At 49.8% G+C, this 23,977-nt stretch overlaps 1 protein-coding gene across 1 annotated transcript; it reads left to right on the forward strand.

Annotated features, from left to right (window-relative positions):
- The first annotated feature begins 13,921 nt into the window (after positions 1 to 13,921).
- On the forward strand, positions 13,922 to 14,419 carry LOC141997496 (angiogenin-2-like). The gene has a single exon (XM_074969874.1). The coding sequence runs from the start codon at positions 13,922 to 13,924 to the stop codon at positions 14,396 to 14,398; it is 477 nt and encodes a 158-aa protein (XP_074825975.1). The 3' UTR covers positions 14,399 to 14,419.
- The last annotated feature ends 9,558 nt before the right edge of the window (positions 14,420 to 23,977 follow it).

Below are 23,977 nucleotides of genomic sequence, written 5' to 3' on the forward strand. Positions count from 1 at the left end.
GCTTGGGGTGCAGGGGGAGACCAGAGCCAAGAGTCAAGTCTAACTGCGGAGTTGGGGTGCAGAGCCCTCTGACTTCCCCAGGAGCCTGGCCCAGGCAGATGCACTGCGGGAAGCACATGGTGTGGAAGGGGATGCTGAACTGTTGTCAGGCCCCAGGTGGTGCAGCCTCCCCAGATGCTGAGGGGCTGTGTGACCTGGGTGAAGGTCCAAGGGATGAAGCCCCTCACCTTGCCTATGGCCCAGATCCCTGTGCAGACACAGGAGGGGTCATGCTGGCTGGTAGTTGGGGTTCTCCAAGATATCAGCTGTGACCTCCTGTTGGGGAATGACTGTGTCTCTTTGGGACAGCTCCAGGCCCTGCTCCTGTAACAGCAGAGGATTTGAATTTGAATCAAGGGAACCAATCAACTGAGACTGAAGCAGTCAGTGAAAATGCAAATGACCTGGCTGGCAGGGAGAGGAGCTGCTAAGCTCCAGATACCTGCCTGTCTGTAACCAGAGCCCTGGAGCTGACAGCGAGATACTTCCCACCCCCCTGCACAGGGAGGAGGTGGCTCATGCTGGCTCTGATGCTGTGAGGAAAGCAGTGGGCTCGCTGCCTGCCCTCACTGGGACAGCAGTAGCAAAGCTGAGCCCAGGAGGATCAGAGACCCCAGCTGAGCATGGGGAACCACAGCCAGGGTGGGACAGCTGCCAACCAGGGCTGCCTTGTCCAGAGGTGCAAAAGGCCCGGGACAAGGGTAAAGCAGCCTTGAGACACCCACCTGTCATGGTCATCTGACTTTTCAGAAGGTGGCCCTGGACTGGGGAGGGACGGATGGGAGGGGAAGGCCTCCCCCGATGGAGAATCAGTGGTGGAGTATGTACTGACTTTTCAGGAAAAGGTTGCTGAGTTCATGGATCCGGCCAGGGAGAACCTAGCCAGGGCCCAAGGGAGGCAGAAGGTCTGGTACGACCACTCAGCCTATGCGGCCGAGGACCAGGTGAGGGTTCTCATCCCGGTAAGGAAGAATAAACTGCAAGCTGCCTGGGACGGGCCCTTCAAGGTCATCAAGCAGCTGAATGAGAACGATGTGGTGGAACTGCTCAACCAGGTTCACAGCCACCGAGGGGACCAGGTCAACATGATGGAGCTGTACTGTGACAGGGAGAGGCTGGTACTGGCCGTGTGTGGCCAGTCGGAGAAGGGGGAAGATCCCCTTGTGGGTCTCTTCCCTGAGACAGGAGCCAGCCCCTTGCTGGAATCAGTTCCCCTCTCTGACCAGCTAACCCCTGCCCAGCAGGCAGAGATCAGAGAGACACTGCGTTCGTACCAACAGGTGTTTTTCAACCGGCCTGGGCTCACTAACCGAGCTGACCACTGGGTGGAGACAGGAGCCAGCCCTCCCATCAAGTGTTCCCCATTCAGAGAAACTAGGAACACAGCCCAGGCCCTGGAGGGAGAGGTCAGAGACATGCTGGCTTTAGGGGTGATCCAGCCATCCACCAGCCCTGTGGCCTCTCCTATGGTGCTGATCCCCAGGAAAGACGGGTTGATCCGGTTCTGTGTGGCCTATCGGAAGCTCAATGCCAACACCATGTCTGGTGCCCACCCATACCTAGGCCTGACAAGATCCAAGACAAGTTGGGGGGACTCAGTTCCCCATGACCAGGGATCTCACCGAAGGCTCCTGGCAGGTGCCTTTGGATCCAGATTCATAGATTCATAGATATTTAGGTCAGAAGGGACCATTATGATCATCTAGTCTGACCTCCTGTACAACGCAGGCCACAGAATTTCACCCACCACTCCTTCAAAAAAAAAAAAAAAAAACCCTCACACCTATATCTGTACTATTGAAGTCCTCAAATCGTAGTTTAAAGACTTCAAGGAGCAGAGAATCCTCCAGCAAGTGACCCGTGCCCCATGCTACAGAGGAAGGCAAAAAACCTCCAGGGCCTCTTCCAATCTGCCCTGGAGGAAAATTCCTTCCCGACCCCAAATATGGCGATCAGCTAAACCCTAAGCATATGGGCAAGATTCATCAGCCAGATACTACAGAAAATTCTTTCCTGGGTAACTCGGATCTCACCCCATCTAATAGCCCATCACAGGCAATTGGGCCTATTTATGAATATTTAATTACCAAAACCATGTTATCCCATCATTCCATCTCCTCCATAAACTTACCGAGTTTAATCTTAAAGCCAGATAGATCTTTTGCCCCCACTGCTTCCCTTGGAAGGCTATTTCAAAACTTCACTCCTCTGATGGTTAAAAACCTTCATCTAATTTCTAGTCTAAATTTCCTAGTGGCCAGTTCATATCCATTTTTTCTTGTGTCCACATTGGTACTGAGCTTAAATAATTCCTCTCCCTCTCTGGTATTTATCCCTCAGATATAGTTATGGAGAGCAATCATATCTCCCCTCAACCTTCTTTTAGTTAGGCTAAACAAGCCAAGCTCCCTGAGTCTCCTTTCATAAGACAAGTTTTCCATTCCTCGGATCATCCTAGTAGCCCTTCTCTGTACCTGTTCCAGTTTGAATTCATCCTTCTTAAACATGGGAGACCAGAACTGCACACAGTATTCCAGGTGAGGTCTCACCAGTGCCTTGTATAACGGTACTAAAACCTCTTTATCCCTACTGGAAATACCTCTCCTGATGCATCCCAAGACTGCATTAGCTTTTTTCATGGCCATATCACTGGCGGCTCATAGTCATCCTATGATCAACCAATACTCCAACGTCCTTTTCCTCCTCCGTTACTTCTAATAGATGCGTCCCTAGCTTATAACTATAAGTCTTGTTATTAATCCCTAAATGCTTGACCTTACACTTCTCACTATTAAATTTCATCCTATTACTATTACTCCAGTTTACAAGGTCATCCAGATCCTCCTGTAGGGTATCCCTGTCCTTCTCTAAATTGGCAATAGCTCCCAGCTTTGTATCATCCGCAAACTTTATTAGCACACTTCCACTTTTTGTGCCAAGGTCAGTAATAAAAAGATTAAATAAGATTGGTCCCAAAACCGATCCTTGAGGAACTCCACTGGTAACCTCCCTCCAGCCTGACAGTTCACCTTTCAGTAGGACCCGTTGTAGTCTCCCCTTTAACCAATTCCTTATCCACCTTTCAATTTTCCTATTGATCCCCATCTTATCCAATTTAACTAATAATTTTCCATGTGGCACGGTATCAAATGCCTTACTAAAATCCAGGTAAATTAGATCCACTGCGTTTCCTTCGTCTAAAAAATCTGTTACTTTCTCAAAGAAGGAGATCAGGTTGGTTTGGCACGATCTACCTTTTGCAAAACCATGTTGTATTTTGTCCCATTTACCATTGACTTCAATGTCCTTAACTACCTTCTCCTTCAAAATTTTTTCCAAGACCTTGCATACTACAGATGTCAAACTAACAGGCCTATAATTACCCGGATCACCTTTTTTCCCTTTCTTAAAAATAGGAACTATGTTAGCAATTATCCAATCATACGGTACAACCCCTGAGTTTACAGATTCATTAAAAATTCTTGCTAATGGGCTTGCAATTTCTTGTGCCAATTCCTTTAATATTCTTGGATGAAGATTATTTGGGCCCCCCGATTTAGTCCCATTAAGCTGTTGAGTTTCACTTCAACCTCAAATATGGTGATGTCTACCTCCATATCCTCATTCCCATTTGTCATGCTACCATTATCCCTAAGATCCTCTTTAGTCTTATTAAAGACTGAGGCAAAGTATTTGTTTAGATATTGGGCCATGCCTAGATTATCCTTGACCTCCACTCCATCCTCAGTGTTTAGCGGTCCCACTTCTTCTTTCTTTGTTTTCTTCTTATTTATATGACTATAGAACCTTTTACTATTGGTTTTAATTCCCTTTACAAGGTCCAACTCTACTTGACTTTTAGCCTGTCTCACTTTATCCCTACATGTTCTGACCTCAATAAGGTAGCTTTCCTTGCTGATCCCTCCCTTCTTCCACTCCCTATATGCTTTCTGCTTTTTCTTAATCACCTCTCTGAGATGCTTGCTCATCCAGCTTGGTCTACAACTCCTGCCTATGATTTTTTTCCCTTTACTTGGGATGCAGGCTTCCGATAGCTTCTGCAGCTTTGATTTAAAATAATCCCAGGCCTCCTCTACCTTTAGATCCATAAATTCTTCAGTCCAATCCACTTCCCTAACTAATTTCCTTAATTTTTGAAAGTCAGCCTTTTTGAAATCAAAAACCCTAGCTGCAGATTTATTTTTATTAATCCTTCCGTTCAGTTTGAACTGAATTAGCTCATGATCACTTGAGCCAAGATTATCCCCTACAACCATTTCTTCTATGAGGTCCTCACTACTCACCAAAACCAAATCTAAAATGGCATCCCCTCTAGTCAGTTCAGCAACTACTTGCTGAAGGAATCCATCAGCTATCGCATCTAGGAAAATCTGAGCCCTATTATTATTACTAGCACTCGTCCTCCAGTCTATATCCAGGAAGTTAAAGTCTCCCATGATCACACAGTTTCCATTAGTATTTACTTTATTAAAAACATTAAAAAGGGCTCTATCCATATCCAAATTAGATCCCGGCGGTCTATAGCACACCCCAAGCACTATCCCAGGGGAGGCTCTAACAGTTTTCTTCCCCAATTTAATTTTTGCCCAGACGGACTCAGTCATATCCATTTCATCGCTTCTTATTTCTTTACATTCTATCTCATCATTGATATACAGTGCTACTCCACCACCTTTACCTTTATTTCGGTCTTTCCTAAACAGCACATACCCTTCAATACCTGCAGCCCAGTCATGACTACTATTCCACCATGTTTCTGTTATCCCTAGAATATCTGGTTTCACTTCCTGCACCAGTAGCTCTAGTTCCTCCATTTTGTTACCTAGGCTCCTCGCATTAGTGTACAAACATCTTAATTTTTGCTGTTTGGCCTCACTCACATTCTGTACCCTATTAGGCACGGTCATTTTACTACCAGTATAACCTGTTAGACTTGTATCTACACTGCCTTTCCTCCTACCCACGGCTGTATCCACTCTTACTTCATTTTCTTTCCTCTCAATGCTAAATTCTGGCGTGGAGATTACCTGGACATCTCCCAACCATCTCCCCCTAATTCCTAGTTTAAAGCCCTCTTAATCAGTTGTGCCAGCCTCCATCCTAGAAGTCCATTTCCTTCCCTACTCAGAAGAAGTCCATCCCGAGAGAACTGTCCTCTGTCCATGAATGCCTCTCAGTGGCCATACATCCCAAAGCCCTCCTTACAGCACCACTGCCTAAGCCATCTGTTGATAGTCATAATCTTGTCACACCTTTGTTGCCCTTCTCGAGGAACAGGCAGAATCCCACTAAAGATCACCTGAGCCTCAATTTCCTTAAGCGTCTTCCCCAGCCTAGCATAGTCTCCCTTAATGCTTTCCAGCGAGAATCTAGCCTTATCATTTGTTCCCACATGAAGGATAATTAGGGGATTCTTTCCCGCTCCCTTTAGAATCCTTTTCAACCTCAGGTCTACATCCCGTATCTTAGCACCTGGAAGACAGCACACCCTCCTACTTTCCGGATAAGCTCTGGTTACAGGCCTATCTATTCTTCTCAGTAAAGAGTCCCCAATCACATAGACCTGTCTTTTCCTAGTGATGGTGCTATTCTCCAGTCTATCCCCTGTTCCCTCTGGCTGCAAGTTCTTTCCATTCCTATTCTCCCTTGTAATCCTCTTTAACCCATCCGGTATCCTCCTGGGGCTCATATTCGGTGTAATCTCCATTGACTCTTCCCCTTTTCCTATAGGACTAGCCGCTCTTCTCTTCTTCCTTGCCCTTCCACCTTCAGTGACTACCTGCTGAGCCCCTTCTTCATTTTGCAACTCTGCATACCTATTCTTAAGCTCTATTTCTCCTTCACTAGCCCGTCTTTTCCTCTGCCTGGTTCTCTTAGTCACATGCTTCCACTGACCACTTTCCTCACCCAGTCTCCCCTCAGAATTCCCCAGCCCTGATTCCATCTGCAAGTCTGAGCTTTTCCCTTCAGATACCTCATGTCTTTGCTCCATAATCTGCTCAAACCCCTTCCTAAACTCTACCAGACTTTCCACCTGCATCTCCAAACCTCGGATCTTTTCCTCCATCAGCTCTATCTGACGGCATTTCATGCAGACAAAACTCTTTCCAGGTGCCCCCTCCAGGATCATGGACATACCGCAGCTTCCACATCCAGTCATCTTCATTTTGTCTTCCGCTACATGGGTCACTCCCACTGCTACCTCTGTATCTGTCACAGCCTTCCCACCTAAACCCTGTTAATCTGGGAAACACAAACCCCACCCAAACACCACCCCCCACAGCAAAAAACAAGCACCACAAGACAAACTCCTACGCAAACTCCCTTGTTTACAGCTCTGTTTGCTGGCTCCTGTGCCGCTGCAGCTGTCTGTGCCACTGCCTGACTGGCTGCTACCTTTTAGGACCCCTAGTCAGAGAAGCTCCAGATGCCAGTTTGAAACCTGCTTTTGTCACCCCGTGGGGCTGTACAAATCCCTGGTTCTACCTTTCAGCCTCAAGGAGGCGCTGGTCACCTGCCAGCGCCAGGGGGATCAGTTACTGAGAGGGATGGAGAATTGTACCCTAGCAGACATTGATGATATTTGTGCCATTAGCCAGACCTGGGAGGACCATGTGTCCCAGGTGAAGAGGGGGCTGAGTCACCTCCAGGATGCAGGGCTGACTGTAGAAGCTGGGACGTGCAAGGTGGGGATGGCAGAAGTGACGTACCTGTGCCACAAGGAGGGGAGCAGCTGCCTAAAGCCAGAGCCAGCCAAGGTGGGGGCATCAGAGACTAGCCTGCTCCCCAGATGAAGAAAACAAGCCCAGGCCTTTATTGGGATGGGGGGCACTATGGGAGGTTTGTGCCCCATTTTAGCTCTGTGTCAGCTCACATCACTGAGCTATGCAGGAAGGGTAAGCCAGACAAGCTGGTCTGGACAGGGCAGTGCCAGAGGGCTCTCTGCATGCTGAAGGAGAATCTGGTCAAGGGCCCAGTGCGGGGAAATCCAGACTTTGACAAGCCCTTTATGGTGTTCACCGATGCTCCAGACACAGGACTGGGTGCAGTGCCGAGCCAGGCCAATGCAAAGGGTGAGAAATACCCCATCATGTACCTGAGCAGGAAGCTGCTTCCCGAGGAGCAGGGCTATGCAGTCATAGAGAAGGAATGCCTGGCCATGGAGTCGGCTCTTAAAAGGCTGCAGCCAGATCTATTTGGGCCGCACTTCTCTGTGTACCTGGACCACTCGCCCTGCCATGGTTGCACCAGATGAGAGGGGCCAATGCCAAGCTCCTGAGGTGGAGTCTGTCCTTGCAGGATTATGAGATGGAGGTGATCCACGTTAAGGAGAGTGCAAATGTTATAATTGATGCTTTATCCTGGAGAGGGAGGCCTGAACTTCCCCAGGTCACTGGCTAAAGTGACCCCGCTCAGTTTGGTCTCGAAACAGGGAGAGATATGATGTAGTGCGGATTTTCCCTTGTTATGTTGTATGTGACCCTATGTGAGTCTTACCGTTTGCATGGATGCTGTGGGTGCCTTAGTTTCCCTGTGTATTGCACCAATGTCTAGATGGTGGGAATAAGGGTGTGTGACTTTTGCAGGGGCTTCTCCAGCTGCCTGCATGGATGCTATGGCCGCCCCTTTGTAACCTGAGACCCAGGAGGGGGATGAGAGCCCTGGTTCTGGGCTCCCCTCCCCCCCAAGATGGAATTGGCTGAAAGTCACTGATTTCTGTGCTAACAAGTTCTGTTCTACGCTGTGTTCCTGTTGTCTAATAAACCTTCTGTTTTACCGGCTGGCTGAGAGTCACATCTGACTGCGGAGTTGGGGTGCTGGGCCATCTGGCTTCCCCAGGAGCCCCACCCAGGTGGATTCGCTGAGGAAAGCACACGGTGGGGCAGGGGATGCTGAATGCTCCAAGGTCAGACCCAGGAAGGTCAAAGCTGTATAAGCTTCTTACCCAGGTGACAGTATGCTCAGAGAGAAGAGGCTCCCCCAGTTTCCTGACTGGCTTCATATGGAGTAGTTCCAGAGCATCACCCCGGTGACTCGGTGTCATAAGGAAAGCATAGATGCAGCCTGGAAAGCAAAGTGAAGGCATGGCATTAGGCAGTCTGGCTTGCTGGGGATATCACAGTGTAGACAGGGAACTGTGCAGCCTGGAAAAGCCCGAGTCGGGAGGAGAGAAACGCATGTCTCTGGCCAAGAGAAATGACGGCTGAGGAGCTGGGAGCCTAGAGTGAGGTGCCCTTGCTGAACCGCGGAAGGGGAACACAGTTGCAGCTTCGCTGAACTCTGACAGTTACCTCCTTAGTCCCCTTAGCTATTCGCATTCGCTCTTCTTTGAACCACAAAAAGTCCCATTCCAAACAAAGCAGCAAAGAGTCATGTGGCACCTTATAGACTAACAGACGTATTGGAGCATGAGCTTTCGTGGGTGAATACCCACTTCGTCATGCATCCGACGAAGTGGGTATTCACCCACGAAAGCTCATGCTCCAATACGTCTGTTAGTCTTTTAGGTGCCACTTTTCCAGATCCAGACTAACACGGCTACTCCTCTGAAGCATTCCAAACAAATGCCTTACACAGAACCCCGGGTCTCAGTCAAGTCCCATTTCCCCCCCTCTGCTGCCCTTAGGGCCTATCACCCGGTATGTTTTTGGGTGGAGCTAGGTGGCCCCAGAGGAGCCCCATGGGATTGCACCCCCTAGAAGAGCACAGCGGAGGACACGTCTCCCACCACAGTTCAGACATCGCTCTGGGGCTGAGGCATCCGGACGCCTGGAGCCGTGCGCACGTATAGATGTCGACACCCAGGGAAATTTCACATCCTACACTCTGAGTCCAGGGGATTTAGGCATCTACAGGGTTTGGTGGCAGCTGAGCAGGGTTTCGTGAATGCCAGCGGGGCCTGATTCTGGCACTTGGGGGTGCAGCGCTCCAAGGAGTGAGGCTGCTGACTCCCAGTGAAATCAATGGATGTCGGGAGCCTCAACAGGAGCCAAACTCCTTGTCAGCCTTTAGCTCTCGGGGCCTTTAGGTACCTAAGCCCCTTTGTGAACCTAGCCCCTGGGGCTCGTCCATGGGAGTTGGGTACCTCATTCCATTAGGTCTCTTGGAATAGCTCAGCTCCTCCAAATAGCAAAACAGGATAAAGCTATTCCTCTCTCTCCTGACCGGGGATATTGTGTTGATATCACAAGTTGGCAGACCCCCTTGGTCCTGTCTTAGGCACGTGGTTGGCTTGTGCTAAGCCCATTGTGCTGGGGAGAGCTCCCCGCCCGCTATGGGCCTGAATGGACACAAACAGAGTCAGCTTCAGTTCCAAGGTCTGTTTGTTTCACGGGGCCACTGGCCCAGTGCATTGACATTACTGGCACTGGTTGCACAACGCTGCCCATTCCGCAGTGTTAGTTGAGCCTGGGAGTCCCTCCCCTACCCCCCACGGGCTCTATATAACTGACAGCTACGGGGGGTACAGCGTCAGCGACACTCTGCAGCCAGCTCGTCTATTCCCCAAGGGTACAGGAGCTGAGGAACCGGGACTTTGGCCAGGAGGAGACCACACCACGGTTAGTTCTTAAGCTGATCTGAATCTTCAGGCCAGAGATCCCACAGGTGTAGACAGAGGAGATGGCTCAGTTAATCAGCTGCGGGAGGGCAGAATGTCAGGTGATCAGGGCAGGTACAACTGGGTGTCAGAGCACTTGGGTGCTCTGCCCAGCTGTGGGAGGGCGGAGGTTCTAGGGGTTAAAATAGTGGGGGGCGGGAGGCTGGGATTTGTGGGTTTTCTCCCTAGCTCTGGGATGAGAAGGGAGTTCAGTGAATTAGAACAGTGAGGCTGTGACTTGGGGTTCCTGGGGTCTAGCCCCAGCTCTGGGAGGAGAAAACAATCAAGTAATCAGAGGAGAGGAGGGGGGAGTCTGGGTTCTATCCCCAGCTCTGGAATAGGAGTTCTATCCCCAGCTCTGGAATAGGAGTGGGGTCTAGTGGTTAGAGCAGCCCCATATACACACTCCAGGGGATTAGTTTTTGGAGTGGAATCCATTTTAATTAGGACTCCTGGGTTCTATCCCCAGGTCTGGGATGGGAGTAGGGTCTAGTGGCTTAGAGTGGGGTGAGTTGAGATTCAGGACTCCTGCCTGTAGGAAAGAATATGTCACCTAGAGATTGGAGCAAAGGGCTTGGCAGACCCCACTATGGTTCCTCTGAGCACTGGAGCAGGAGTTTCCACCAGTTTAGATCTTACCTGTGAGCTGAAGAATTTCAAAACACAAAGCAGGTGAGAGGGGTTGGGTCAGTTCATGCAGAAAGGGAGGCTCAGAGCTCAAGCTGTCTGCTCATTTTAAAGTGTCTCTTTAAAGGGAGAATAAATGAGAGGACACAATTGCCAAGGGGCGACATTCAGCCTCCCATGCTGTGCAAAGCTGGGCTGATCGTCTGACCAGCGCTAGCTGGGTCCCTGTGGGATATTTAGAATCCATTGATGCCAAGCGCATGAGCTGCTACTGCTGGAGGACTGTGGCTGGGGTCTGCAAAGGGGCCTAAGGGAGTTAGGGGATCTCTTGTGGGATTTGGCCACCTAGCTCTGGAAGGCTCCTTTCAAAATCCCAGCTCAGGTCCCCCATCTGACAGCCTCATAAACCTCTAGGGATCAGCTACGAGAGAGACAGGAACATACCCTGAGAGGGGGTTACAAAGTGGTTCTGAGTGGGGGTATCTCTCTGGGGATTAGTTTTGGGGTGGGATCCACTGTCTAACCCGGGGGAAATTTGAGACCAGATACCTTCAGGCATCCCTTCCTCACCCATTTCCACAAGAAGCCCTGTAGAGCTGGTGTGTTCACACTCTGAACCACCCTCAGTGAATTGCCTCCCACCAGAACCATTCCTAGATTTTAAAGCCAGAAGGGGCCATTTAATAATCTAACCTGACCTCTTGTATATCACAGGCCAGAGAATTTCACCCAGTTACCCCAGCACTGAGCCCAATCACTTTTGTTTGGGTAAAGCACCTTCCACAAAGCTGTCTAATCTGGATTGGAAGCCAGCCAGAGATGGAGAAGGTGGAGTTTGCTCCCCTTGGTCATTTGTTCCAATGATTCCTCATCCTCACCATTAAAATCTGGGACGTTATTTCTAAATTCAATTTGTCTGGCTTCAACTTTCAGCCCTTGGTTCTTTCTCTGCCATTCTCTGCTAGATTGAACAGACACTGAGTGGTGTTTCCTCCCCGTGAAGGTCCCTATACATTGTCATCACCTCTCAGTCTGCTGTTAGATACTTTAACAGATCAAGCTCTTTCATTCCCTCACTCTCAGGCATTTTCTTCAGCCCTTACATCATTGTTGTGTCTCTTTTCTGCTCCTCCTCCCATTTTTCAACATCCTTTCCAGAAGGTGGACCCCAGAACCGGGTGCCGTATTTGCAGTATGCCAGTATCGCTCCCACCAAAGCAGTATACAAATCGCCTCCCTGCTCCTACAGTCTAAAATATGGCTAGGGTGAAACAACCACAGAAGGAAAGGAAAGCGAAAGAGAGTGCTTAAAATCAATCTTTTCTCTATTTACCTGCCAAGAGAAGAGATCAAGGGTCATAGTTTCCCTAGAAAGAGCAGAGAACAAAAATAATTGTGTCAACAGCAGAGCTTTCTGATCTCTGCTTGGCTAACAGAGTCAAGGACTCCTGCTTTGTATAAAATAAAACAAACATGCCACGTCTCCTTTTCAATCCAAAGTCTAGACTGCAGGTGTATTAGATTAGGAGATTGCAAAATGCCCTGATACCGTGGGGATGGGCGAGGCATTCAAGGAATAAGGTGAGGCTGGAACTAAGAGCGTCAGCCCCATTTCACAGAAGGGGAAAGCAGAAGCACAGAAAAGTTAAGTGACACAATAATTACCAGCAACATTTTTTTAGGGCCATCAGAAACCGGAAGCCTGCCAGACAGGCAGGCAGTGGGGCGTCTGGACAACCAAGGTGCTTAAGGAGCACTCAAGGAAGACAAGGCCATTGCGGAGAAGCTAAATTAATTATTTTCCTCCATCTGCACTACAGAGGATGTGAGGGAGTTTCCCCACACCTGAGCTATTTGTTTGGGGTGACAAATCTGAAGTACCATCCCCCATTGAGGTGTCAATAAAGGAGGTTTTAGATCAAATTGATAAATTAAACAGTGATTGGTCCCCAGGAGCAAATGGGATTCACCCAAGAGTTCTGAAGGAGCTCAGATATGAAACGGCTGAACTGCTAACTGCAGTATGTAACCTTTTTAATCAGCCTCTGGGGCAGATGACTGGAAGGTTGTGAATGTAATACTGATTGTCAAAAAAGGCTTCAGAGGTGATCCTAGCAATTACATGCTGGTAAACCTAACTTCAGTACCAGACAAGTTAGATGAAATTATAGTACAGAACAGAATTATCAGACACAAAGATAAACACAATTTGTTGGGGAAGAGTCAACACAGGTTTTGTAAAGGGAAATCATGCCTCACCAATCTACTAGAATTCTGTGCAGGGGTCAACAAGCATGTGGACAAGGGTGACCCAATTGATATGATGTACTTGGATTTTCAGAAAGCCTCTGACAAGATCCCTCACCAGAGGCTCTTAAGCAAACTAAGTACCCATAGGATAAGAGGGAAGGTACTCTCATGGATCAGTAAGTGGTTGAAATATAGGAAACCAAGGGTGGAAATAAATGGTCATTTTTCACAATAGAGAGAGATGAACAGTGGGATCTCCCAAGGATCTGTACTGGGACCCGGGCTGTTGAATATATTCATTAATGATCTGGAAAAGGGGATGAACAGGGAGGTGAGAACGTCTGCAGATGATACAAAATTACTCAAGATAGTTAAGTCCAAAGGTGACTGCGAGGAGTTACAAAGAGATCTCACAAACTGGGTGAATGGGCAACAAAATGGCAAATGAAATTCAATGTTGATAAATGCAAAGTAATACACACTGGGAAAAAATAATCCCACTTACACATTAACTAGGATGGAGTCTATATTAGCTGTTACCACCAAAGAGATCTTGGAGTGTCCATTGACAATTCTCTGAACATTTCTGCTCAATGCACTGCAGTGAGCAAAAAGGCAAACCGAATGTTAGGAACGATTAGGAGGAGGACAGAAAATAAGACAGAAAACATCAAAAAGATGCTGTATAAATCCAGTGTGCACCCATGCCTTGAATACTGTGTCCAGTTCTGGTCACCCCATCTCAAAAAGGACATAGTGGGACGGTAGAAGGTTTAGAGACTGGCAACAAAGATGACCAAGGGTGTGGAACAGCTTTTATATGAGGAGAGACTAAAAAGATTAGGGCCATTCAGTGTAAGAGACAACTTGGTGGGATATGATAGGGGTCTATAAAATAACGACTGGTGTGGAAGAAGTGAACAGAGCAATGTTATTTACCCTGGCACACAGTACAAAAACTAGGAGTTACCTGATGAAATTAATAGGCAGCAGGTTTAGTACCAACGAGAAAAAGTACTTTTTCACACAATGCATAATTAATCAGTGGAACTGGTTGCCACGGGATTTCGTGATGGCCAAGAATATAAACAGGTTCAAAAAAGAACTGGATAATTTTATGGGGGATAGGCCCATCAGTGACTTTTAACCAGTATGGTCAGGGATGCAACCCCATGCTCTGGGTGTCCCTGAATCTCTGACTGTGAGAAGCCGGGAGTGGAAAACACAGGTGGATCACTGCATAATTGCCCTGTTTTGTACACTCCACCTGAAGCTCTGGTAAGGGCCATTGTCAGAGGCAGAATATTGGGCTAGATAGACCATGGTCTGACTCTGTATGGCCGCTCTGAAGTTCTCATCTGTCCTCAGGACCATCTGGCTGGAGCCATGGCTCTGAAAGTGACCCCCATGCTGCTGCTGCTACTGGCTGCTGCGCTGGTGCTGTTGGGAGCATCAGCCAGCCAAGAGCAGTATGACCGGTTCCTCCTGCAGCACTTTGATGCAAAGCCCAAGGGTCGTGACGACCGCTACTGCAACAACCGCATGCGCTACATGATGGAGGAGGACAGGAGGAGGTACCCAAATCCTGGGCCAAAAGTCTGCAAGGAGACAAACACCTTCATTCATGGGAACAGCGACGATATCAAAGCCATCTGCACTAGCCATGGAGGCAGGAACTATGTAACCAGAACCAGGCAGGCCATGCGCCAGAGCCTGAGACCATTCCAGATCACCACCTGCACCTGGCATGGAGGTAAACCCCTCAACAACTGCCAGTACCGGGCGGCCCGGGACTCTAGGATGATCGTCATCGCATGCGACAAGCATGAGCACCCCGTGCATTTTGCAGAGAGCCAGATCTGACGGGGAGATGAGGAGGTGACTCCCAATTCCCTTGGATTCTGGTGCTGCCTCTTCTGATGCAGGGATCTTGGACTGAAATGTCCTGATCACACGCTGCTGCTCCCTAGTGCCCATTACACAGGATAGCCGCCCCTTCCCCGCCCCCACCCTCTGCTGCCCCTCGTGCCCATTATACAGTATAGCCACCCCTTTTCCACCCCCATCATCTGCTGCCCCCTAGTGCCCATTATACAGTATAGCTGCCCCTTTCCCACCCCCATCATCTGCTGCCCCCTAGTGCCCATTATACAGTATAGCTGCCCCTTTCCCACCCCCATCCTCTGCTGCCCCCTAGTGCCCATTATACAGTATAGCCACCCCTTTCCCACCCCCATCCTCTGCTGCCCCCTAGTGCCCATTATACAGTATAGCCACCCCTTCCCCATCCCTCACCCTCTGCTGCCCCAGTGCCCATTATACAGTATAGCCGCCCCTTGCCACCATCCCCACCTTCTGCTGCCCCTATGTCATCTCCCCTCTGTGACAAATAGCAGCCATCTCAAACTGTGTCCTTTCATTAAGAACTATCAGCCAGTTTCACGCTGCTGGTGTTGTGTATTCAGTCTAAGAATGTATAATCCTCACGTTCGTCATGTTAAGTGTTATGTTTATCATTGTTCTCTTCATCGGTTTTGAACATTTGTTTCCTGCCTGCCATTCTCTGTGCTCCCTAAACTCAATAAAACCTGAAACCTGCAAAGCAACTACCATGTCACTGTAAAGGGGTCGGCATCTGCCTCTCGCTAGTGCCCCCTGTCTCTGGACAATGGTGACCGCAATCTCTCAGTTCTTTTCAGCAGGGCGCCACCCACCTCTCGCAAGCGCCCCCTCCAGCCGATGGATCTCTTGGCAGGTCTTTAGTCACTCAGTCCTCTGGCCAAACTGCCTACACTGCCCCTCCCTTCTGGGGTACACTGTCCAACCAGGCCTATCTCAAAACCTTCAGTAATGTCCTGTAGCCCTCCGCAGGCTCCAACATCTCTGTAGTCTTCCCCAAGCTCTGGTCCTCAGTCTGACCAACAGGGCCTCAGTACCCTAGTTGGCCAGCTTACATGTGAATATTCCTGCTTTGGGGTGAAACAGCACCCCCAAGCCTTTCTCCCTGAGGGCTCTTCACCTGCCCTTTAGTCCTTTGACCCCAGTTCTCCAGCTGGGTCAGTCTGAGTTCAGCCCCCTTCCGAGGTCACAGTTTCACAGACAGTCCCTTCCCCGGGCTTGTCTACACCACCTTGTTGGGGGTGGGGACCCAGGCTCACCCAGTACTCCGGTTCCCACCCTAGGGACCCTCTAAGTACCAACCACGTGCCACGTCCCTTTAACTAACTGTATTTCCCTGGACCATTTCCCCGGTAGTCAGTCCTGGCAGCCAGTCAGAAGCTATTCCCTCATTTCCCTGATCCCTGCCAGCAACTATCTGATTTAGCCCTTGCAGCCACCCAGGAGCACCACTTGCTTCGTGGTCCCTGCTAGAATACTGATCTATCCAGGCCCTTTCAGCTCCTGCAGCCAGCCAGGAACTCCTCTTGTTCCCCCAGTCCAGGGGGCTCAAAGTTCCGGCATGTGGGCCATCTGCAGCCCGAGAACCTTCCCACTGTGGCCTGCAGAGGAGAGACCGATGCAGCCACGCTGCTGGCTCTGTCAGCTGCAGGTGCCGCCCCCCGCAGCTCCCATTGGCTCGGAGAGAGGGACAGAGATACCATCGCTAGTTGCTGGGCACACTCAGCCATGGAAGCAGCATCATTAGTTGCCGGGCAAAGTCAGCCATGGAAACAGTGTCACTTTTTTCCATAATTAATATAAACAAGTCAAAATACCAAACACAACTATCTGATGCACACCTTGCTGCACATCAGATGTCTGACAAACACTAAAAACTCTCTGGCAGGCAAAGAATAACTTTGTGTGACAGTTTTATTATTTCTAAGAAATTCGGAAAAAAAATAGAATCATAGAATTGGAAAGGACCTCAGGAGGTCATCTAGTCCAACCAGCTGCTCAAAGCAGGAGCAATCCCCAATTCCCCAGATCTCTAAATGGCCCCCTCAAGAATTGAGCTCACAACCCTGGATTTAGGAGGCCAATGCTCAAACCACTGAGCTATCCCTCCCCCTGTTTTCTTTTCTGAACACCATCTTCAATGGCATTATTGGCCTGCTGGGAGGATTTAAAGACTGGCACTGGCCCTAAGATAAATTGAGTTTGAGACCCCTGGCCCAGTCCCTGCAAGCAAACTGTACTCACTATGGCCCTGCAGTTCCTTTTATTTCAGCCTGCTGGGCCCTCATTGGCTGCTCCCTGAAGCCTCTCTGATTGGCTGCTAACTCTACAGCCACTCTAGCCTACTTGGATGACCTCTCCACTGCTTCTTTCCTGGGATGGGTGTGGTAGGACTCTGAGGCCTCCAGCAGGGGGCTTTGGGCCTAGTCCACCCCAATGCAGTCACACTGGGGATAGCAAGGATGTAAGCCGCTGAACACTTCAAGAGTGCTGGAAATGTGTTGTGGTTTTCCAGTGAGATTGTCAGTGTTTTCAAGCCCCATCTCAACCTTTCACCCCAGTCTTGGGAACAGAACCCCGGTGTCCTGACTTCCACTTCTGGGCCTGCTCTAACCCACTAGACCCCACGTCCCATCAAGAGCTTGGAATTAAACCTAGGATTCCTGAATCTTCATCCGCTCTTTTTTAATCCAGTGCAAACTGCTCTTCTCTCAACATCAGTATAAGGGAGACCATCCAGAGAACTGCCCACAAGGGGAGATCTTGCACCTGCCTATGCTGGACCAGGCCAACAGCCATGATGGGTTCCCAAGCTAGACGGACCCAGGGTCTGTTCTCTTGCGGCAACTCCAGTTCTCTTGTGCTCATCTCTGTTTGCCATTAGCCAACTGCAGAATATGTGAGTGATACACAGCTATCCTAAAAGACGGAGAGATACAACAACACAGACTTAGGTACCTCTTTATGTGGTGGGAGAGGCAATTTCAGATAGGCAGGAAGAAAGAGATGAATTAAGATAGATAGACAATTAGATGTGTATGGATTTAGATAGATCTATGGGTGTGTATGAGGCAGGAAGGATGGATTCATAGATTCCAAGGCCAGAAGCATCTGTTGTGATCATCTAGTCCAGTGGTTTTCAAACTGCAAGTCGTGACCCAGTACTGGATCTTGGAATGTAAGGCACTGGGTCACGGCGGCTCTGGTCAGCACCGCCAACCGGGCGATTAAAAGTCCCGTCGGCGGAACTGCCCGGCTAAGGCAGGCTAGTCCCTACCTGTTCTGACACCACACTGCGCCCCAGAAGCAGCCAACAGCAGGTCCAGCTCCTAGGTGGGGGGTCATGGGGCTCTGTGCGCTGCCCCCACCCCCAGCACCAGTTCCCAGCCAATGGGAGCTGGGGGGGCGGTGCCTTCGGGAGAGAGACATGTGGAGCCGCTTGCGCACCTCCACCTAGGAACCGCACCTGCTGCTGGCCACTTCCGGGGCGCAGCACAGTCTGCAGTGCCAGGACAGGCAGGAAGCCTGCCTTAGCACCCTCACTGAGCTGATGATTGGGAACCACCCGAGGTAAGCCTGCACCCCAATCCCCTGCCCCAGTCTTGAGCCCCCACAACCTGGAGGCCCTTCCTGCACCCCAGACCCCTCATCCCTGGCCCCAGCCCAGAGCTCTGACCCTCTCCTGCACCCCCTGCCCCAGCCCACAACCCCCTCCCACACCGTGAATTCCTCATTCCAAGCCCCACCCCTCAGCCCTCACCCTGCACCCCAACCCTCTGTCCCATCCCTGAGACTCTCCCCAAACCACTCATCCCCAGCTCCGTTGGGTCGTGGGCATCAACAATTTTCTTCAACTGGGTTGCCAGAAAATTGTTTGAAAACCACTGATCTAGCCTGACCTCCTGTAAAAAAGAGGCCAGAGAACTGCCCTGGATTAATTCCTGTTTGAACTTGAGTAGATTGTCTAGAAAAACACTCAATCTTGATGTGAAGACAGCCAGTAATGGAGAATCCACCACGACCCTTGGTAAATTGTTCCAATGCTAAATTATCCTCACTGACAAAAATGTACATCTTATTTCCTTCTCAATTTGTCTAGCTTCCTCTTCCAGCCATTGAATCATGTTATCTGCTAGACTGAAGAGTCCGGTATCACATATTTATTCCCCATGTAGGTACTTATAGACTGTGCTCAAGTCACCCCTTCTCTTTGTTCAGATAAATAGATTGAGCTCCTTTGAGTCTATCACTATACAGCATGTTTTCTGGTCTTTAATCTTTCTCATGGCTCTTCTCTGAACCCTCTCCAAATTATCAACATCCTTCTTCAATTGTTGATGCCAGAACTGGACATGACATTCCAGCAGCAGTCGCGCCAGTGCCCAATACAGAGGCCAATTAATCTCTCTTCTCTTACTCAAGATTCCACTATTTATGCATCCCAGGGTCAGATTAGCCCTTTCAGCTACATCATCACTCTGCGAGCTCCTGTTCAGATAACTATCTACCATGACCCCCAAATCTTTTTCAAAGGCACTGCTTCCCAGGGTAGAGTCCCACATCCTATCAGTATAGCCCTCATGGTCTCTTCCTGGATGTGTGACTTCACATTTAGCTACATTGAAAACAGGTTGTTTGGATGGATAGATTTTTACAATTTGTATTACAGTAGGACCTCAAAGATACGGGAACAGAGATTGTGCATAACTCTAAATGTTCGTAACTCTGAACAAAAAGTTATAGTTGTTCTTTCAAAAGTTTAAAACTGAACATTGATTTAATACAGTTTTGAAAATTTACTATTCAGAAGAAAAATGTTGTTTTCCCTTTATTTTTTTAGTAGTTTACGTCTAACACAGCACTGTACTGTATTTGTTCTTTTTTTTGTTTTGTTTTGTTTTTTTTGTTCTTTGCGACTTCCTGATTGCGTATTTCTGGTTCCAAATGAAATATGTGGTTGAGTGGTCAGTCCGTAACTCTGAGGTTCTACTATAAACCAGTTTGCAACTTCAGTAATAATTGTCTTCTTGACAGCACAATTTGCCAAAAAATGGGCTCATCCAGGATTTGAACCCTGACCCCTCTCCCCCCCATAGCTCTTAGCCCAACAAGCCGCTTGTAACAAAATGCCTGCAGCCAGCACCTCACCTCCAATTGTCACCACATAGCACTCTCCTTTGCACAGCTGATGGATCTTTTGTGCCACCTGCTGGTGCGAATTCATCATCATCATCATCTCCTGTAGGCAAACCACAGCTCCGCTCTCCATCAGCGATTCATTGCCAAAAACCAGCTGGGAGCGGCATTCAAATATCACATGGGGAGATTCCAGCTCCTGCTCTGTGAGGGCAATTTCTACTCAGACGATAAGGAGCTGGGGGAAGTCCCTGGGGCAGCTCCCTGTAGGAATATTAATAAAGTAGATAATTAATTAGTTAATCATCAGCGTTTTTCCCTATTAAATTTTAATTACAAACACACACACACAATAGCAAACTACATATATAAACTTCTCATAATGTGGTAACTATTTGGTACCTGACCTTTACTGCACTTGAAACATTTGATTATAGATCTTATAAATGATTAAAATATGTCAAGGGTTTGTTTTACAGTTTGCCAACAAACCAAATTTATAAAAATCCAATCGGTTTTAAATCTTATTCCACCTTATCTTTGTTTTACATACAGAGAAACTGAAAAAATAAAGTAAGATAAAGAACAGAAGCAAACTTCAGAGGAGGGAAGGAAGTGAGCAGAGACGAGGGGCCAACAGCCTTTGGTAGTTATTAGTGTTATCACTAGATTAGATTAAAAACACATTTAGGGCCAGAATCTTTGCTTGGGGCGTGGCCCAGTGTGAATATAAAATCACCTACAGTGTGACCCAGGGACCTTGTGACACCAATTGGCAGAGGGCATATGGGTTACAGGAATCCCTGGGTCTGGGATTTACATTCTAGTTCATCAGAAAATGTCATGCCAGGGTCTGTAATAAAAGCCTGCATCAGACTGGCCCTGTGAATCATTGCAAGCCATATGCCTGGGGAAGATTTAAGGAGTTATGTATCTCTGCTAAAAATTATGTTCTCTAGGTCTGTGAGTTAAGACAGGCTCCCAAAGAGCGATCCACATTCTCCTGACAGGCTGCAAGGAAGAGAAGCATCTCTCTCTCTCTGGCTGGTCACATGAACCCTGAGTCCCATACGGTGCGTAGTGGAGATCCACCCGCACGTCCGAGCTGAATGCTCACAAAGGATTGTGAAATCTTCAAAGAGAGGCAATTACCAGTAAGTGTTAACAGCACTCCTCATTAGGGGTAAGACAATGAACTTCTGGAACTTATGCCTAGGAAGGGCAGTGGACCCCCCAGTTATTCCTGCAGGACAAGCTGCTGGAGGGCTTGGGTTTCTGAGATGGGGTCATGATTACCCTGGCTGAAACTACTGGGGAAAGATCTTGGGAATAAGAACTTGTGGGCAGCAGGGGAAAGCTTTGTTTGTTGAGTTTAGTCTCTAGAAAGCACCTTATGATTTGTCTTATACGTCACCCTTTGTGTCCAGTATTCTGACTCTTGTCACTTGAACCTCTATTCAGTGGTCATCAACTCATTCTTGTTCGCACTACGGATCTCAGTGATGATCCTTTGGGAACCACAAACCCACACACTCCGAGCGCCTGCTGGAACGGGGCTGGGTGCTCCAGAGGGCTGGAGGCTGGGCGAGTGCCGACAGCTCACCTGTGGAGAGAACGAGGCCTGCAAGTTACCGCTTGTGTTCCTAGAGGTTGGTGCTTTCCCGACAAGCTGGCCTCATGTAAAGGGTGTGGGGCGGGGGTGAGGCACCTCACAACCCTGGGTACCCCGGGAAGTGTCCTAGGGTGAAAGGGACTTTTAGTTAATTCTCTTAAAGACAAGACCTGAGTGAAATCTGAACTCACAACGCTGGGTGGCTAAGGACTGGGCTCCAAGCACGAAGCCACAGAACCGTTGATTGGGCTAGTTACCTGGCCCAGCTCCCAGCACAGCACTTGGCTGTGGTGTGATTCTTTCCGGGGGGTGTCATGTGAGGTCTCCTGATTCACAGGGCTCCCAGGGGAAAGGGGTAAATTCCCCCCACAACCACCTCTCCCACTGCTGGGAACCCTGACTGAGCTCCGCCCTCCCTCGGCCTGCGGTCCCCCAACTTCCCACCTCCCCAATGCCTCCCGTCCTCCAGCCTGTGCTCCCCCCACCATGCCCATCTCCAGCTGCTGATTGGGCCAAGGAAACTCCCCAGACCCCAGAGCCTGCTGGGAGCTGGAATGCTTCTCCAGGGCTTGGGGGACTTCCCCGGCAGGTACCCCCAGGGAAAAGAGACTCACCGTTTGGATGCCCCCTTGCGGCCGGCCACTTCTCCCCACTCCAATCCTGCTGCCGGACCAACAAGGTGGGGCCCATTGGCAGCTGTGACCTGCTCTTCCAGCCAGGTTGCTCTCAGCTCTCGCCCCTTTCAGGGTAATCCAGAGTCCAGCCCAAACCACAGGGAAACACCATGTCTGGTGACCCCAATGCCAAGGAGGCCCCCATCCGGGGCTCGTCTTTGGTGTCCCTGGCAGCCTGCCCTTCTCCCCTGGGTCTGGGGAGAGCTAGGGGGACCCAGGCCCTTCCTCTGGGCTCCTGCCACTTTCCTGTCCCTGCCCATCAGGGTCTTCCCCAGGTCCCTGACCCTCTGTTCTCATCATGTCCTCACAGCTTCTTCCCAGCTGGCTACGAAGGAGCTTCTGCCAAGCTGCTCCCAGCCTCTCCGGCAGTTGCTGGGCTGCATTTCCAACAGTCCTCCCCCCGCCCGCCCCCTCCTCCCCCCCCACCAGAGTGGGAGCTAGAGTTGGGATTCAGGTGGACACGCCGCCACACAAAGGACTGCATGATTCCTGGGTGGAGACGAGCAACACGCAGCCTGTGACTCTTCACCAGGGGAAACAAAGCCAAACTAGGTCTGCGATCCTCCTGGCGATGAAGCCCAGGTACATTTCACCTCCATGTAGCTGGCCAAGGTCAGCCCGATGCCCCCACCTGGGGTTCACTTCATCTAGCTATACGGAGCTAAAGTGCAGCGCCTTGTTCCCGGAGGCTGTCCCATGGGGAGGACAATGGTGAGTCTCCATGCTGCCGACAGCGGCTGCCTTCCATAGCGTGCGTGAGAGTGACTGCACATGTGTATATCTAGCATTCCTACCCATTGTCAGCCAGCCACAAGCTTGTGGGCAAACTAATTGGCCTTGCAGCCCAGCCCAGACTGGGGAATTTGCCAGGGAGAGCCCTGGCTGGGAGCCCAGGGTAAATCACTGCAAAACATCACTGAGTCTGTGTCTCTCTTTGCCTCTGCCTCTTCTCTGACTGCTGGCTCCATAGCTCAGCGGGAAACGCCCTGGCCTTGGAAACCAAGCATTGTGAGGTTTGCATCTCACCAGGGTGCTGCCTGCTCTTTCAGATGGGCAGGGGAAGTTTTGTACCAGGGAAAATCTGAGAATTAACCCCCAGGATTCCCAGCCCCCACCCACAGTCAGTCGCTTTAGTTACGTTCTTTGCATGAGCCCATTTTGAATTCTGCATCTCGGTTTCACTGTCCTGCCTGCCCCCCAGCCCTGCCTCCAATCCTGGGAAGTGCAAAGAGCTCGTGGGGGGTGGAGGAGGGTATCCCAAGGATCATGACATCACAGCAAGATACAGTGCCCTGGGATCACTGATAGGAGGTTAGGATAGAACATGGCTGCTCCTTCTGGGGAGCATGACCAGAAATGGTACCAGCTGTGAGTGTGTGTGTCCCTGCCACACCTGCTGGAGAGAATAAGCCTGTGTGTGTGTGTGTGTGTGTGAGAGAGTGTGAATGTATGTGTGTACGTGCATGTCCCTGCTGTCCGCAGTGGGAGGGGATGAGTCCTGTAGAGGTGTGGGTGGCTGCGGGTTATGAATTGGCATGTGTATGGGTACGGGTTTTTGTCTGGCTCTCCGTATGTCTGTAGATAGATATGTATGCCTACACATCGTGAGGGCACCTCCCCCTGGCTGCACAGACTGTTAGTCTGGCACTTCTTCTGTCATGTACTGTCCCCACGGCTCCTCTCACTCTCAGCGCGCTGCCTCTTCGGGACTTGACCCTCCATCCCGGCCACTCTCTGTGTTTCCCCTCCTGGGGGTATCACAGTGCCAGTGGATCAGCTGACCTCATGCCGCTCCAGACAGGCTCCAATCCCTGGTTAGGTCCGGTGCCACTTTCCCAGTAGCTGGTAGGGGAACCTGGGCCCACTCACTGCTCTGAGTTCCAGCCCAGGAACCCCTATGTCCAGCAACTACAGTCTGCTCAATCTCAGACCTTGTTTCTGTTTCCCTGGGTGCCTTCCTGTGCGCCTTCTCTGCTCTATCTTCTGGCTCCCTCCTCCCTAGGTTTTCCAGCCCGAAGTCCCTCCTCCCAGAGAGTGACTGCAGACTACTTCCCCTGCAGCCCCTTTCTGTTCTCAGCTTACTGGCTTTGTACAAGCCTAGCCTGCACCTGCTCTGCAGCA

Source organism: Natator depressus, chromosome 13 (assembly GCF_965152275.1).
Source record: "Natator depressus isolate rNatDep1 chromosome 13, rNatDep2.hap1, whole genome shotgun sequence".
Lineage (NCBI taxonomy): Eukaryota > Metazoa > Chordata > Testudines > Cheloniidae > Natator > Natator depressus.